The sequence below is a fragment of the Girardinichthys multiradiatus genome, chromosome X (genome assembly GCF_021462225.1).
Source record: "Girardinichthys multiradiatus isolate DD_20200921_A chromosome X, DD_fGirMul_XY1, whole genome shotgun sequence".
Taxonomy (NCBI): Eukaryota; Metazoa; Chordata; class Actinopteri; order Cyprinodontiformes; family Goodeidae; genus Girardinichthys; species Girardinichthys multiradiatus.
Window position 1 is genome coordinate 22220556 of NC_061817.1, and position 17754 is coordinate 22238309.

General features: G+C 34.3%; 2 protein-coding genes and 1 long non-coding RNA gene across 3 annotated transcripts; all 3 read right to left on the reverse strand.

Moving 5' to 3' along the window:
- Positions 1 to 734: 734 nt before the first annotated feature.
- Positions 735 to 3423, reverse strand: LOC124862269. The gene is made up of 4 exons (XR_007036895.1): positions 3326 to 3423; positions 3139 to 3220; positions 1881 to 1919; positions 735 to 1490 (listed from the first exon to the last, which is right to left on the reverse strand). It is a non-coding gene; the product is annotated as an uncharacterized LOC124862269 (long non-coding RNA).
- Positions 3424 to 6132: 2709 nt separating this feature from the next.
- On the reverse strand, positions 6133 to 10137 carry LOC124863522 (nuclear GTPase SLIP-GC-like). Its single transcript, XM_047357932.1, has 8 exons — positions 9970 to 10137; positions 9710 to 9864; positions 9125 to 9242; positions 7947 to 8055; positions 7715 to 7848; positions 7241 to 7322; positions 7081 to 7161; positions 6133 to 6996 (listed from the first exon to the last, which is right to left on the reverse strand). Exons 1-7 carry the CDS (start codon positions 10069 to 10071, stop codon positions 7100 to 7102), a joined length of 762 nt encoding a protein of 253 aa, XP_047213888.1. The 5' UTR covers positions 10072 to 10137; the 3' UTR covers positions 6133 to 6996; positions 7081 to 7099.
- A 1291-nt stretch (positions 10138 to 11428) lies between these two features.
- LOC124863126 (nuclear GTPase SLIP-GC-like) lies at positions 11429 to 16637 on the reverse strand. Its single transcript, XM_047357374.1, has 10 exons — positions 16566 to 16637; positions 15242 to 15341; positions 14732 to 14948; positions 14398 to 14631; positions 13384 to 13590; positions 13092 to 13267; positions 12856 to 12949; positions 12676 to 12763; positions 12477 to 12598; positions 11429 to 11437 (listed from the first exon to the last, which is right to left on the reverse strand). The coding sequence occupies exons 2-10, from the start codon at positions 15301 to 15303 to the stop codon at positions 11429 to 11431; spliced, it is 1209 nt and encodes a 402-aa protein (XP_047213330.1). The 5' UTR covers positions 15304 to 15341; positions 16566 to 16637.
- Between the last annotated feature and the right edge of the window lie 1117 nt (positions 16638 to 17754).

Consider the following 17754-nt stretch of genomic DNA (forward strand, 5'->3'; position numbering starts at 1 on the left):
TTTTCCTTCCCACAGACTTCCCACTGAGGTGCCTTGATACAGCACTCTGGGAACAGCCTATTCGTTCAGAAATTTCTTTCTGTGTCTTACCCTCTTGCTTGAGGGTGTCAATAGTGGCCTTCTGGACAACAGTCAGGTCGGCAGTCTTACCCATGATTGGGGTTTTGAGTGATGAACCAGGCTGGGAGTTTTAAAGGCCTCAGGAATCTTTTGCAGGTGTTTAGAGTTAACTCGTTGATTCAGATGATTAGATTCATAGCTCGTTTAGAGACCCTTTTAATAATATGCTAATTTTGTGAGATAGGAATTTTGGGTTTTCATGAGCTGTATGCCAAAATCATCCGTATTAAGACAATAAAAGACCTGAAATATTTCAGTTAGTGTGCAATGAATCTAAAATATATGAATGTTAAATTTTCATCATGACATTATAGAAAATAATGAACTTTATCACAATATGCTAATTTTTTGAGAAGGACCTGTATGTGTGTTTCAAAATTAACTATAACGTTTACTGATATTCAGGTGTCTGTGAATTTCTGTTTCCTAAAATACAAAAAAATGGAACTTAGCAAATAAATGCTAGAATTTGCTCAAGGTTATAATTAAAACTTTAGTTTTGAGAAGACATGACATGAGCAGAATTTAGAGAAGTGTTTTTTTTTTAGCTAAATCTGGGATATTTTGTACTGCAATATGTCTTGTGTACTATATAGTATGCCATATATTTCTGTAGTATCATCATCTGTGTAAGCCCAGAGTTACTGATGTTTTAAAAGGAGATGAAACTAGAGCTTGGTTAGTGGGAAAGTGACATTAAATGAAATTAGTTTATGGTCACAGTTAGGCAAGTCTGATGCTGTACAGTTTGAAAGATCTACAGCAGAGCAGCAGACAAGATCCAAAATGTGTCCTTTCCTGTGTGTTGGAAATTCAACATGTTGCTGCATTTCAAAACTATCCAACAAAGAAGAGAATTCCCGTGTCAGAGTGTTACCGAATTTGTCCATGTGAATATTGAAATCACCCACTAGAACAATACTTGGAGATAAGGTACGCAAAAATGTTAAAAGAGAAGAAAAGTCTTTTAAAAAATCCCTATTGGGTTTAGGTGGGCGATAGATGGTGGCTAAAATAATGGGTACTGATAGATGGATTTTTAGTACTACAGATTCAAAAGAGTTGTAGGTGGGGACATTGGAGACAGGAGACACAAGCCATTTGTCCCTGTAGAACATTGCGACACCGCCACCCCGTCCTTCAGAGCGTGGTTGACCGGTATGATGGTACCCATCTGGGGCAGCCTTGTTGAGATGTGTAAAATCATTTTCCTTCTGCCAGGTTTCTGTCAGGCACAAGAAGTCAAACTGTTTGTCCTCCAAAAGCTTGTATACAAAAAAGTCTTTTTTGGTGAGGGAGCAGATGTTTAACAACCCAACGGAGATGCTGATGGTCCTGAGATGTTCGGCTGGCCTGGCAGAGATGTGACACTGTAGGAGACGTATTCCTTATGTTAGGCAACATTTAAGCAAACATTTAATAGAATATCACATTTAACCACTATGAACACATTTTTAAATCAATTTGACTTGAAAACAACCTATTACATGATTTGCCTTTTGCACATTTTTTTTTAACCAGATGACAAAAAATTGTCAGTGGCAAAATCATAATAGTGCAATTATGATCTCTTCCTATCTCAGGTAAAAGATAAGTCCCAGGGCAAAGGTCTCAAGAACACACCATTAAGAATTGCAATACCACAGTTTTCTCAGTGAACAATAAATATAATGTATGTAATGTAATATTTCTTTATCCAAGTAGCAGCGTCTCAGAAAACTTTAATTCTTTAAAGCAGATCTATGGCTATTCCTTCTTACCGCAGTCATTTCAGTTCCTACTTCCATCTTCTGTTGACCCTGCAAAAAAAATACTCCTGGTAAAGCCTTCTAAATAAACATTACAGCTAAGGAGCCATATCATAGATCATAAGATATATTACTTCATTTTAAACCAATTTAGTAACATACTTGACCTAGTTGAGTTGGAAAGCCATCTATCCACTGATTTGGGTTTTGTTTCTGCTAGTGAAAAAACATTTTTGCTAACGCAAAATTGTGAAAAAAATCAGTTCAATGCTGAATGTCAGTGAAATATTTTATCTATAATAATAATAATTATAGTAATAGGTATAATAATCTGTAAAAACATTTATCAACACAAATAAAAGTTATTACAGCAAATACATGTTTTCACAGGACAGGACATTACCTTCAACTGATTGAGTTTGTTTTTGAATTTCAACCTTCGTCCCATTTTTGGAATCAACTTATCAATGTCTCCATCCTCAAGATCATAAAGAGTTTCTGAGTCAATACCTTCATCCGTAATCAAACGATGCATCATTAAACCTCAGTCTCTCAAATATAAATATTGAAATCTGCTTTATAAAGGTGTTAAAGGTTTTTGGTGCTGATATTCTCTCAAGTGATAAGAGGTGTGGCAGTAAGTGGCTTTATCGGAAAAACTCACATTAAGTGACTGAAATGTGAAATTGTTAAGCTCATGAATTTCCCATACAATATTAATAATAGTAACTGTTTGCCATTTTGTCCTCTGGGAGGCGCTACAGAGGCTTAAGAAGCAGAACAAGGCTGCTTTTTTTCAATAAGTCATCAGAACATTTAACATTAATGCAATGCAGGAGCAAGTCTTGACTTGATTACCTTAATAAACACCTTAATCATGGTCACCCTTTATCTGTGTGCTCTAAATGTGAACATTGTAATATATTTGGGAAACATTCAATAATTATTACAGGTTCTCTTTTACTGCAGTTTGTGAATCCATGTCTCTTTAAAGCTGTAAAAGTTGAAAACACTTTTAACTTCCTTGTCCTTTTGTTCTATGACAACAAATACAGAACTCATTCAAATTTAGACGCATAGGAACAGCAGCACATAATTTTTTATGCTAAATTTATACAAAATTGTGTATGAATCAATATTTCCATGCAGCTTAGGTCACATTATATTGTGTTTATAAATATAGCCGAGGATATATATCTGTGAAAGCAGGACATATAACTTGCCTCTATTGCTTTTTGTGCAGTGGCAGTCATACAGTATTCTACTTTACCTCTAAATATTTCGATCAATTCAGCCAGACCCCACTCCTTTAGTTTGTCACAAACAAAATCCTCCATGACCACGAGCAGAGACTGAAAGATAAACCATGTTTGAATCTGTCATTAGTGATGTAATTTTAAATGTGTATTGGTTCAATAAATACGTTTTTAGATTTTTGATTAAATTAGAATGCTCACCTTGCAATGAAGAAAATTATGGCAGAAATAGTTCAGTCAGCAGGAAGAGAAGAGAAAAAATGTCCAACACTAATGAGTCAACGAGCTCTTTGACAAAGGTAAAGTAGATTCAGACACTTGCATAGAAAATGGCAGAAAGTGAAACAAGGAAATAATGAACAGGAGGGTGTGGCATATGAGGACTCAGGGAGAGAGAACGGGAAAGGTGAAAAGAGGAGTGGCAGGATATCAAACATCAGGACACTTCTAATAAAATGTTAGCGTTTAACCAATTAAATCAGTTTGAGAAATTGCATATATTTTATTAGGGTTGATTAATGTCTTTTTTGTAAAAAAAAATATTTAAGTTTAAAAACTTAAAGATGCACCAATAAAAGTTAGATAGTTAAATTCTACCTAATTCTAACTATTAAGGTGATTTGCTCATCTCATTTACCCTTGAATGTTGAAACATAAGAACTGGTTTGTAATTAAGCCATAAAATGTAAGTGAAATAGTAATTAAGTTTTATTAATTTATGTAATATAGGCAATATTAAAACCTTCCCCTGACAACCAGAGCTAAGAGGAGCTATTGATTGGCAATGACTTTCTCAGAGTTAAGGTCGGTTCGCTACCAAGATTTTGCTGTTGCTAAACGATTTAAAACTAAATGACTGACTGAACCAGGATCTTCAGTTACATTCTAATGAAAATGTTTGATGATTTCTCACCAAAATAAAGTAGTTACTACAGAGATTTGACTTTCTGGGATTGTCCTTAAGAGGTTCAGGTGACATCTCAGCTATAGAAAATCCAAGAGACTATGTAGTCTGGCTTCCAGTTAACATTATTTGTTTTTTTTTATTTCATCACAAATATCTTGAAATTTGTTTATTTATAGTTTATGTTTTCAAGTTTTATTTATTTTATGTATTTATGTTCTCTAGTGTTTCTCACCTTTTTACTTGGACACGTTGCAGTTTGTTCTCTTCTCGTTCTCATCACCTTCATTAAATTGATATAGCTATCTTTTTAATTTCTTCATATGCTTATTAATAATGTTTTTTATAAGCCAGTATAAAAACTTCTCTATGACAAGCAAAGTGACCACATGAAAATCAAGCAACTTAAAAAAATTAGAGGCAGTGGTAATAAGACGACTAAAAAAATTAAAGATGCTCTAAAAAGGAAAACACCTTTTAGTTTTGTCTCAATAAATGCTTTGAGACAAGCATGAAGAGAAACCACTACCGTCTCTGTTTGGCACGCTACGGGAACCATTCCCATACGTTATATCTGTATCCTGTTGGGACTTGTCTAGATTAATAATGATGAACTACTTCAACCTGCATTATCATCAGTCTTTCTGAATACTTTAAATAAAAACAAAACTATGAATAGTAAATTAAAAACTCATTAAGTAAATATCAAATGGAAAATGTTAAGCAAATTTCATCACAGAAGATGAGACCACAAAGATTTAAATAAAGACTGAAGGAAGAGTACTGTGGTGTGCCAAAGTGGTTTTTCTTTTGAAGTGATTTCACTGCTGGGGCTGTTTCATAACTGCTTGTAAGAACAACAAAGTTAGTTAGTTAGATCCTTGTCATTCAGACATTTCTGTTATACCTTCAAAGTGCAAGACCACAGCAACATCATACAGACCCAAAATGTCTTCTATTATGTTGGATCCTTATCTTGTGTTGTGAGTTTTGGATAAGCTGCAGCAGAAAGGAAATTTCCTGCCATGAGTCTTGTCTCTACGGTGGGCCACTGTGTCTCTGCCTCTATTACTTGTTTTTTCAGTTGAAAGAGAAACTTAAAGCTAGAAAAGTTTCTGATCATAGTGCCATCTTTCAGAAGTGTGCTGGCTCCCCTGCATTGCTTTTGGTGAATTTCTTTTGTGACTTTAGGCTTTCTTGTTGGCCCTCCAAAAAGGCCAGATTCATGGAGTGAACAACTAATAGTTTACCTGTTGCCAGATTCTCCCACCTGAGCTGTGGATCTCTGCGACACCTCCAGAGTCACCGTGGGCCTCTTGGCTGCTCCTCTAGCCTGATATGTCAGTTTAGGTGGACAGCCATCTTGGTAGGTTTGTTGTTCAGCCTTACTCTCTATTTTTAAATCAGGGACTCAACAGTTTCCGGTGATTTATTCAAAGCATGAAATATTGTTTTCTAACCAAATTATTCTTTTACTTCTCCACAACATTATCCCTGACCTATCTGCTGTGTTCCTTGCTCTTTTTAATGTTTTTTTATTTATTTTTATTTTTATTAAAGTCATTAATATAACTCTGAGGCGTTAAAAGAACAGCTGTATTTGTACTAAGATTAAATTACACACAGGATGACTCAACCAATTAAGAAACCTTTGAAGGCAATTGGTTGCACGATATTTTTTATGGGGGTTTCAAAGTAAAGAGGGGTAAATACACATGTAATACCACACTTTTCAGTTCTATTTTTAAATAACCATGTATAATTTATCTTCCACCTCACAACTGTGATTTGTGTTGATGTATCACAAAGATCCCAATAATATTCTGAACATTAAAATTTGTATTTATAAAGTGACTAAATGTGAATACCGTTAAGGGGTATGAATATTTTAGTATTTCACAGTATTTGTTATGCTTTGCGTTTACTTAACAATGAAAAGGTCGGATGTTGAGTATTTGATTACTAAGCAGGATAGTTCAGGACGTACCTAACAGTAGGAGAAACAGACCCACGCTTTTCTCTCTAACACTTATTTGTTCCCTGCAGTGAACGTAATATTATATCATCATTTCAGCAAAAAAAGACGACCAAAAAGTCAATAACCTAATGTGTTATATATAACTTTATTTGTTGATGTATATTTTAGATCTCTAGGGTGGAAAGTATATTAACTACAAGTACAGTTCAGAATTTTACGAGGACACCACATCTAATAAAATTCAGAAAATTGCCAACACCAAGTTAAAAACACGATTTGACATGAACATTTACATTTATTCGATTATCTTATTAAGATAGATTACAGAATACCAAATCACGCAGATGTATCAGGTTTGCAATTGCACAAATAAAATGAAGAATTATTATAATATGAGTGATTTTCTATAGAAGTAAGGAAAATAAACTACTAACTTTACACATTCCTTTACATTTTGAATGTAAGCTCCAATTTCCGATAAAAAGGTACTCCCCTCTGTTGAAAATTTCCTTTGATTGCACCAAATATTCAAATATAAGTTTTCTCTATTAAATGCAAAGCTTTTGTAAAATCAACTTGTAGAAAAACATTAGATATTTCACCTACATTTGCATAAAATCAATAATATTTGCTAACATTTAATAACACAAAAAGGAAGAATACAAAAAATAACAAAGTCTTTTTAATATTTTTTTCTGTAATTCTGTCTACAGTACTGAGTAAACAAACCTTGGTTTGTATTCAACCAGACAGATTTGCTTTTTTACTTTCTCTTTCAAAATTTCTAATTAACAAAAAGCAAAATAGTTGTAAATAATATTCCAAAACAAAACCGATTTAAAATAGCTATAATCCAGAAACCAAGAAATAACACAGTAACAAACTAGGATTACATCATTTAATAGTTTTTTTTCTTCCTACTGATGTTTTTCATCTTAAAGGTCTATAGATGCAGCACGTTATGATGATGAATCCCTCCAACAAGTGCAGCTGTTGAACAGAAACCCACACATAGAACTGAAGGTTTGGTAGCAATAAGCAGCAAAAAAGCCATTTATAGATTATGTTCTTTACCTTAGAAATGTTTCCTGTTTTAGCTGCTTTCCTGCAGCTTATTGTAAAATTCATGGACCATCTTGAGCTCTGCTGAAACATCTAAGAACACAGTATTAATTAGGTTTTCCTGTGGAAAAACTATTTAAAATTTTACTATAAGAGCTTTAAGACACTTTACCTGGGATTGAGTGTTCATCAGTCTTGAGTGAGAGCTCAATAGATTCCTTCATGGTATTCTCCAGCCTATACAATACTTCTATCTGATTTGGAATAAAAACCTTTATCACTTGATTCAAAGTGAAACGTTTTTTCATGATAAACTGACACATGGGATTGTCGTCGTAGTTTGCTGGAACCTTCTTTCCAAGCAGCTTAGTGAAGCGTAGGAGTATTTTTACTAAGATATCAAGATTTGTACATAACTATATTATCTCTATCATATGAAGAATTTATCTCCACTGATCAACTGATTGTATAAGCATGGGATGATTCCTCAAGACAAGTAAGAAGTGAGAAGAAACAGAAACAAGAAACAGAAGGAGTTTTTCACAGCATTATATGGATCAATGTATGGATATGGTAGCAGAGTGCAGAGTACTGATTTAATAATAATAATTTATGTTTCACTTTTAGTATATTAAAAGTAACAAACCATCAAGTCACCCAGTTGTTTCTTCATGGCATCTTTAGCACTTTCAAACATGTTGTTCTTTGATCCATGAACATGTTTCTCTATAGTTTCCCTCATGTTCTGCAGTGTACCTTCTCCTGTAAATACTGCAGCTTCTGGAAAACAGAACAATGAAGTGTTAGGTGTTAAGAAACAATAATAAAGAATATTTATGTGGCAGTTTGATGATTTTAATTAATTATAATTTTCTTACTTTTATAGCAGTCTTGCATAGTTTCCTCAACTGTCTTTGTTAGACTCCTATAGATATTTTTTTTCTGCTTGCGAATACTTTTCGTTAGGTCTGTCTTAAGACGATCTTCCTATGAGAAATATAAAAACAATATGATACTTAAGAATGTAATTTCAAAACATGTCGGACTAGTTTTACTTCAACACTAATAAATGATCCTACGTCTACATCATTACCATAAAATGTTAGCCCATCAGAAGTTACACTTATATATTCATTTACCTATAAGATCTTTTGTTTAGAAATCTCAGTTTTAGCCATTATAAGTGCAGTTATTATGCAACCCCCAGTTGATCGTGGCAGATGGCCGCTCACACTGAGCCTGGTCCTGCTGGAGGTTTGTCCTGTTAAAAGGGAGTTTTTCCTCTCTACTTTCGCTACATGCATCTCAGTATGAGGGATTGCTGCAAAGTCAACGACAGTGAGTGTCCACTGTTGCTACATGGTCATCCAGGAGGAGTGACTGCTACAAATATCTGATTCGATGCAATCTGCTGGGTTTCCTTAGATAGAAAAACATTTTATCCAATTTGAATAAATAACTGAATCTGACTGCACTGTTCGATAGTTAGGATTAATTGGAATGTATGTACCTGACTTGAAATCTATATGATTCGGTTGAATTGACTTTGCCCATTTTAAAGTTACCCACCTTTCACACAATGCAACAGGAAACAGCACTCTCCAATTATTTTTACCTCTGCCTTCCTCCCTCCCTGTTGGATGGAGTAAGGTGGAGTCAGGTTTAGCCTAAACCGGCTCAGTTATGGTTGAGGTGCAAACACATCTTCCATTTCTGCAACCTGTATGACTCCTTTTGTTTTCCAATGGTTATAATCAGTCTGACAGAGAGAGGTACCCCCAATCCTTGCGGTTTTTGGTATAACAATGACCACCAGTGGGCTCTAGATGGACAAATTTTATCAGTTTATTATTTTACTTAGTACCCCTACACATAGCCCATTTTAAAATGTCCAAACTCTAACACTCAGTAGTTTATTCTAACCTCCCCAACAACCCTACACCATTCTAAACCCTTTGTGAAGTCCTTTGAGACGACGTGTTGTGAATTGGCGCTATATAAATAAAACTGAATTGAACTTCATTATTTTACAACATTCTACTTTCTCATTAATTACCTCTGACTTGAGAAAAACCAGCTGCAGTATAACATCTTTGTACGTCTGTTTCAGTCCTTCAGTGCCAAGTGAAAACATATTGATCACTCCATTGAATGGACCACATTGTCCTTCATTTCTGAAACAATTTAACATTTTAAAGTCATTCATGATGTCATTATTTAAAAATTTGAATACCCCTGGAAGTTGTTTTGCACTGTTCACTTTCTAGCAGGACAACACTGCTAAAATATACAGCCAGAGCAACACTGTGATGGTTTAGATCAAAGAATATTCATGTGTTAGAATGGTCCAGTCAAAGTCTAGAGCCAAATCCAACAAACAAATCTGTGTGAAGACTTGAAAACGAATGTTCACAGATGCTCTTCATCCAATCTAGCTGAGCTTGAGGTATTTGGCAGACAAACAGCTAAATATTCACTGGTTAGATGTGCAAAACTGATACATGAACTGCAACAGATTTACAACAGATTTTGTTTTCAATGGGGTGAATACAAATGAACACTAGACTTTTGGAATTTTATTAGTAAAAAAAGAATATCATGCTTTTTAAACACATGGATTATGTGTTCACAAAGCTCTTACGGAAAGGTTTTTCTGAATTCCTCGTCAATGCTGAGAGTCAGAGGGGAACTTAGTTCCATGTTGAGGTTCATTTCTTTCCCCCTTTTATATTTGCAAATGCCACCATTTTCTACAGCTTTTTTCAGTTGCCTATGAAAACCCCGACCGCTTTTTCTCTGTGGGAATCACATGAAAGAACAGGAATTAATATATTCTAATACAAAAAGCATTAAAAATAGAATACATTCACATACATTTTAGATGTACTTTCCTGCTACTACCTTAGGATACAGGGCGGTTTTCAAGATATTTTCACATGAGCTTTTGGATTTCTTAACTCCTTCTTGAAGGCGTTCTTCAAAAGCTGTTAGAATCTTCTGCATTTCATTTCTGACTGACTCAGTTTGACGGTGTAGATTTTCTTCAAGGGCTTCACACACTTTGCTATTTCTGCCATCCTAGGAAAACAATTTCAGCGGTCATTTTAAATAGTAAATAGACCGAACATATATAGAGCCACATTCACCCACAAATGCTCACACCTTCATTCACCGATACGCAGATTAGCAGGCAATTTGAGTTGAAGTGCCTTGCCCAGGGGAGCATTGACATGTGGCAGGAGGAAGCTAGAATCAAACCCACAACTTTCAGATTGCAAGACATCTACTCTTCCCACTGATCCGCAGTCATCCTTAGGCTATTTTCAGACATTCCCAAGGAATATATCATCATCCTGAGCATGTTTTCTGTGTCATTCTAGAATAGTGGAACAGATGGTGGTAGCTAATTGTTCTGTAATAATACAAAGCTAGTTTTTCCAATGGAAAAAATATATGATTTTCATTTTGGTTTGGATGTTTTGCTGCTTGATGGTTTTTTGCAATGTAACTTTTTCCCATTGTTGTGATCAGTAAGCATACCAACAACAGAGCTGACTGCAAGTGAGAGTGGATTGACATTTCAAAGGTTCAATGGTACTCAAATTGTGACCCCAAATTCCTACCTAGTCAGAGGGATTGTCTGTGTCGAACAGAAGCAAAGTATAGAGCAAGAGAGATGATGATGAATGATCATAATATGCAATGTAACATCTCTTTCAAATAAGATAAACAAGCTTGAAACGCTAATGAGCCCTATGGCTGAGGGGTGGGAAAAAAACACTATGTGGTTTATTTGAGAAGTGACGGCATGAGAATATCCCCAACTTCAACGTCCTTCTGACTGGCTTTCAGACTGAGTGGGCAGACAGAGATTTGTAGAGGAGCAGCAGAAGTAAAGGGGGTGGAATAGGAGTTCCTATCAACAGGTGGTGTAATACAGCACACGGTATTGTGAAATTATTGTGAAATTAGCAGCAAGATAAGACTGTTAGTAGTAGGTTCTTGTCGATATGATACAGAGGGAGTTGGTCAGTGTTATCTTGGCAACAGTATTAAATCAGCTCTTGCCTACTTTGAGAATGAGGTCATCAGCTCACTTGTAACTAAGCTGCTGACACAACATCCTATAGCTTTTGGATCAACAATAATCAACAATGCCAAACAAGATTTTAACCATGCCCTCTTTCTCTCTTCTACCTTTCCACAATTTCAACAGTTTGTGACCCAGAGAAAATCAAATGTCAGAATATTTCTTGCTGACAACTCGTGTGCCTGTCATGCTCTTGACAATGCTCATCATAATCTTTTTATAAACCCATTATTCTGAGTCAACCTGTGTCAAAAAGAACTGAGGAGGTGTTCACAGGATCTAGGAAAAAAGGAGATGGTTAAAAACACAAATGCACCCGTGAACCTCATGGAGATAAGATGAACATCATGACAGAGTGTGTGACTGACTATTTAATCTTCAGAGTAAATGGCACTTGTAAAACGCTGTAAAAACTTGTAAAAAAAAGTCTGTGGACAAAGTTATCGGCATCAGAAAGGTTAGGGGATTTAGTATATATATACCAGCTCCAATTCAAGATTAGAAACAACAATGAGACACACGGAACAAAGCTAGAAAGCAAGCTTTCTATCATTTTCTCTTGACATACTCAAATTAAAGTGACGTTCTTGAGTGTATTGGAGGTGGAAAAGAGAGTACAAAGATTAGTGGTTTGTACATATAAACGTGTTGGGGTTCAGTTGGACAATAGACAGAACTGCAAACTCAACACAGATGCTATCTAAGAGTGCATTTTCATCTGCAATCATCTGTTGGCAGCCAGTAACTTAAAACACTGAACAAGCTGATAAAGAATGTTTGCTCTAGAGCTTATTGTTCAAAGAAGAATGTTTCGTGAAGAATAAACCATAAACCCAGAGTATCTTGAAATTTACACAGTAATTTAATAACCAAGTTTCTTTAGTCAGAGGGTTCGTCAGATACATTGTAATACAGGCTTTTAAAGGAGGTGCTTAATACCAACATCCATAACCATCAACGATAACAGTTTGAAACATCATAGATGAGGAGCCACAACATTTGGTTTTCCTGTTGATTTAATACAGTTTTATTGTAAATGTTTCAACTTAATTGATTGTAATCCAATTCTGAAGAATAATTTCTATCTCAATCTTATACAGATCCTGTAGGGTCAGTGGTCACATTGGAAGAACACCTCCATTTTAAAGATATAATAACAATGTTGCTTTCCATAATATTCAACTAACTGACTTTAGCATGATTTCTCTGAATCCAAGTATAATTAAATAAAGGTTCTTTTTTTGATATGAATTATGGATTTCTTAAAAAAGTTGAAACATCTAAACATGATACAATCGTTTTAAATTCTTATTCTTACCTCATTTCTTAAGCTGGCCCCATGAATCAAAGAGAGGATGCCACAAGCTCCAGACACATAGTTTAACGTCTCTGAGTGACAGTCATTGAGATTTTGCAAAAATCCCTGAAGCCTGGGTATTTCTGTAAAAACATAATTAAGTCTATAATTATATTCCTACAATAATTTTCATAGGCTACAACATATTGACACAACCTACCAGTGTTTTCTGGACTGAGATGTCTCTTTGTGAAGAATTCTCTGGAGCTCACTGTGAACACTTTGAAACATTCATCACTGAAGTGTTTCTTGGCAAAATTAATAATATTTTGTTAATTCAGTCTGTTTCTAGTTGTAGACAAATGTTTTGCTACATATTCTGACAGTATTCAAAGCTCACCTTAATCTTGGTCAGTTTGTTTAATTCTTTGATCACACTTTCTTTGGCTTCCTTGTTTCTTGTAATTATCAAGGCCTGAGCATCAGCTTTGGAGCTAAAAGAAAAGATCAACTGGAGCTTAACTGACCTATGAGTCTGCATGCAATGAAATAGAACAAGAATGCAATGTAGATGGACCATCTTTGGCCCTTTGAGTTTTATTTAGCAATACACGTTTAGCATAGCAGTGAACTCACTGATCATCTATATCTTCAATATCATCAGACTTGGTGCAGATGAAGTGAATGTGCTGACATTCTCCACCGTTTCCAAGAAGACTGCTAACACTTTTCAGGATTTCCCATGATTCTCTTTCTGATGCCGCTCGGTTGATTTCAGTGACAACCCAGACTGCAGAACAGTCTCCAACGATCTGAAAAAAGTATTATATATGTATAGTTACACATAATTTATTTTTAATGTTTTTAAAAAAAACGTAAAAAATGTTGCAGGTTTAAATCAAAACCACAGTAATCAAGAATAAATTACCCCTTTCCACATTGTATCTCTGCTCTTGTTACGGTCTCCGTTTCCAGGAAGGTCCACAAGTGTGACATGCTGGAGAAGATTATTGTTTGGGACCTTGATAGTCACACACTTCACAAGCGGCCAATACCACCGCTTTACTGCTTTGTATTTGTCATCTTTTGTGCCATTTCTGGTGTACTTAACAATATCTGCAGATAGGTCTTTAGCCTGCAAAACATAATACTAATTATAATAATAGTAAGAATTTTACTTTTTTATGACAGCTGTAAGTGTCTAGAGAACGGCACATTGGGGTGGTTCTCTATCTATCTATCTATCTATCTATCTATCTATCTATCTATCTATCTATCTATCTATCTATCTATCTATCTATCTATCTATCTATCTATCTATCTATCTATCTATCTATCTATCTATCTATCTATCTATCTATCTATCTATCTATCTATCTATCTATCTATCTATCTATCTATCTATCTATCTATCTATCTATCTATCTATCTATCTATCTATCTATCTATCTATCTATCTATCTATCTATCTATCTATCTATCTATCTATCTATCTATCTATCTATCTATCTATCTATCTATCTATCTATCTATCTATCTATCTATCTATCTATCTATCTATCTATCTATCTATCTATCTATCTATCTATCTATCTATCTATCTATCTATCTATCTATCTATCTATCTATCTATCTATCTATCTATCTATCTATCTATCTATCTATCTATCTATCTATCTATCTATCCCCTGTGTTTCCTTGTTTGAAGTGATCCAAACGCCTTCAAAAGAAATGGGAATTTACTTATAATTACCCCATAAACCTAAATACAAATGTTTTATATTTGGTTCTGTTGCTATTGTTTCATAAGCTAACATGTCTTGAAAGGAGACCAGATAATTGCACCATAAACCTATGATGAACATGACAAATTAAACATAAACATCCTTATATTTTCACTCACATTATCAGAAAAAAACTTTAAATAATCTTTGTATCTTACTGATTTAAATGCCAAGGTTTTTTGTTTTGAATGAAGAAATTCTGGAATGGCTTTGAAGCACTTGGGCTCCATGAGTTGTTCACAGGATCTTTCTTTCCATTCTTCGTCGTACAGAGCTGACAGCTTATCAACGGCTTCATGATAGTCATCTTTATCATCATTATCGTTGTTATCCATTGCTTGATCTCCTTTTTCAATAGTACGAAACAGTGATCCCATCTCATCTTCCCATTCCTAAAAAAAATAAATAAAATAAGAGTTGTTTTTCAAGTGATGTCTAAAGTTGCATTTCTTAAATTTTTATCAGATTCGTATGACTATGTTTTTGGGTTACCTCTGGTGAAATGAATTCGACCACTGCCTCATATATCTCATTGTGCCTGTTAGCCTCAACTTTAATCATGACTGAAGTACAAGCTTCAATACTTCCAGAGGGCAAGAGCCCCTTCTCTTCAATGACAGCATTTATCAAAGACGTCTTCCCAGCTCCAGTTTTACCAAAGACACCAACCAACTCCTTCTTTTCTGTCTCCAGATTCCTGATTTTGGTCCTGATGAGAATTTAGTCATTGTTGATTAATTCAACTTTAACATATATGTTAAAGTTGTATTTAATTATTTGAACATCTGAGTTTGAAGAGCAGAAGTAGTTTAACAATAGATTTATTCCACTGAATATGTAAATGCCTTTAACTTCATTCACAGTTACAATACATTATCAATTATTTATAAGAACATGCAAACCTTACAATATTTAGAGAAATGCAAATCTAGATTTTTCGAGATCCATTTTCCAGTTAGGAATAAACCAAGAACAAAACTCTCAAATTCAAAATGTACTTACTTCAAGAACGTATTGAGATTTGTGTCATTTTGATTGTTTAGTATGGCAAGGATTTTGCCCATCTTGTTTTTCACGTCATTTAAAATCTTTGCTTCTGTTTCTAGAATTCAACAAATAAAAAAATATTTTCTACTATGGATCACATGACATACATGCTGTTAATTATAACACAAAAAACATTATGGTAGACAAAAATTCCTTTTGGCTAAAATTTGTCCTGGCTTTTTTCGATTATAAGTAGATTTAACTGAAAAACAACAAAATGTCATTATTTACAGAAAATACTTTTGAAATCTACGTTTGGATGCCAGTGGAATACAAATGTGTAAATATGTCTTTATATTCACCAGCTTGCTTTGAGCTGAATTTCAATATTAAATCTCAATGAGATTATGAATAAATATATTAAACTCAGTTTTAGCTAAGGCTTGTGCTTTCTGATATTTTTGCATAATTGTGTTATGATTTGGGTTTGTTTGGTTTTTTGGTTTCGGTTTTTTTTTAAATGTTTTTCACAGTTCAAGTTTTGAATCATGTTTCTGTTTGATTTTCTGGTCATGCTTTAGTCTTGTTCATGTTTTGTCAAGTTTGCTTTTTGGTTCTGGTCATGCTTTAGTTTTTGTTTGTTTGTCTTGAAGAGTCTCTGTTTTTTGCTCCAGCCACGTTTTGTTCTGTCTGTTAATTAACTTTATCCGGTTCACCTGCACCTAGTTAATCTGTCTTCTTGTTTCACCTGGTCACACTCCATATATACACACCTGTCCTGTTTATTCCTGGCGGAAACATTCTCAAATCATGTCTTGTTCTCAGATCATGCTCCTTTCTTGTTTTGTGGATCATGCCAATCCTGTCCTGCCTGTCCGTTTATTGTTTTGTTCTTGCCTCTTCTGAGAGTGAGTTTTTTGTTTTTTTTTATTAAATCTTTTTGCACTTACCGTAATGCTGCCTACTAGTCTGCATTCTGGGGTCCTATTTCGCAAGCCCTAACAAATTGATGTATTTTAGTTGTGCTTTTTAGGGATTTTTAGGCTCAGGGCTTTTGTCTAAACAAAAGCGATCTTTACGCTTTACATTTAACTGCATCTCTTGCTCTGTGGGTGACTGCCAGAGCATCTGGGGATTTGTAAATTGAGTCAGAATTTCAATCAAATGTGAAAATGCAGATGCATCAGAATGATCAATATCATGTATGAATTAAAATTTGATCCATCCTCCAACAGCCAGATAATAAACAGATAGAAAATGTTGAGGAAACGTTGGACTAAAATTTTAATATCCCAATAATAGTATTTATGTTGCCCCAATATTTATAAAAAAGAAATACCTGCAGAAGAATTTGTCTCACGCTGCTTTTTTACTGCTGGTGTTTCTTTACTAGACTCACACCTTGGGTCACGTCTTCGCTTTCCTGGTTTTAAAATATGAAAACAGGTAGTTTCCTGGGTTTCTCATTTGCTTTTACTTTATAAGAGAAATGCACATGAACAGGTTTAAACTAGGATTTTGTATTTCTCACCTGTATCACTTGTAGATGGCAAAACCTAAAGATGGACAAAAAAAGTTTAACCATATTTATAAATGTTTTTCCATTATAAAGTAAAAAAAATTGAATTTATTGCACTTGTGTTTTCATTATAACAAATAATTTTTTTAACCAGATGACAAAAGAAATGTTCGGCAAGATCATAATAATGCACTTATGATCGCATCCTATCTCAGGAAAATGTTCCAGGGTAAAGGAGTCAAAAACACACCATCAAGAATTGCATTACTACTGTTTTTATCAATAAACAATATTAAATGTAATATTTCTTCATCCAAGTAGCAGTGGAAATTTTAATTCCTTAAAGCAGATATCTATGAGTATTCTTTCTCACCTCAGTCATTTCATGTGCAACTTCCTCCTTCTGTTGAGCCTGCAAATAAAATATTCCTGGTAAAGCCGTCTAAATAAACGCTACAACTAAGGAGCCATATCATATATCATTGGATATATCACTTAATTTTAAACCTATGTAAGGATATGCTTGACATGTGTTGGAAAACCATCTATCTATTGATTTGGGTTTTGTTTCTTCTAGTGAAAAAACATATTTGCAAATGGAAAATAGGAAAAAAAAAACACAAATCAGTTCAACCCTGATTGTTAGTGGAATATTTAATTTATAATAATAATAATAGTAAAAGGTATAATAATCTGTAAACACATTTATCCACACCATAAATGTTTATAGACCAACACAAATAAAGTTATTACAGCAAATACATGTTTTCACAGCACAGGACATTACCTTCAACTGATTGAGTTTGTTTTTGAATTTCAACCTTGGTCCCATTATTGGAATCAACTTATCAATGTTTCCATCCTCAAGCAAATAAAAAGATTCTGAGTCAATGCGTTGACCTGTAATCAAATGATGCATCATTAAATCACTCATGCAGATATAGTGTTGAAATCTGTTTTATAAAAGGTGTTAGAAGTTTTTGGTTCTAAAATTCTCTCAGGTAAGAAG

Excerpts from the sequence above, each read along its gene's own strand:
- LOC124863126 (XM_047357374.1), bottom strand. The coding sequence starts at position 15,303 with ATGGGCAAAATCCTTGCCATACTAAACAATCAAAATGACACAAATCTC. Across the intron at positions 12,764-12,855 it reads ACAAACTGACCAAGATTAAG|AAACACTTCAGTGATGAATG; the intron begins GTGAGCTTTGAA and ends AATTTTGCCAAG. Across the intron at positions 12,599-12,675 it reads TCTCAGTCCAGAAAACACTG|AAATACCCAGGCTTCAGGGA; the intron begins GTAGGTTGTGTC and ends ATGTTTTTACAG.
- LOC124863522 (XM_047357932.1), bottom strand. The coding sequence starts at position 10,071 with ATGCAGAAGATTCTAACAGCTTTTGAAGAACGCCTTCAAGAAGGAGTT. Across the intron at positions 9,865-9,969 it reads AAACCGCCCTGTATCCTAAG|AGAAAAAGCGGTCGGGGTTT; the intron begins GTAGTAGCAGGA and ends TGATTCCCACAG. Across the intron at positions 7,162-7,240 it reads TGATGAACACTCAATCCCAG|ATGTTTCAGCAGAGCTCAAG; the intron begins GTAAAGTGTCTT and ends CTGTGTTCTTAG.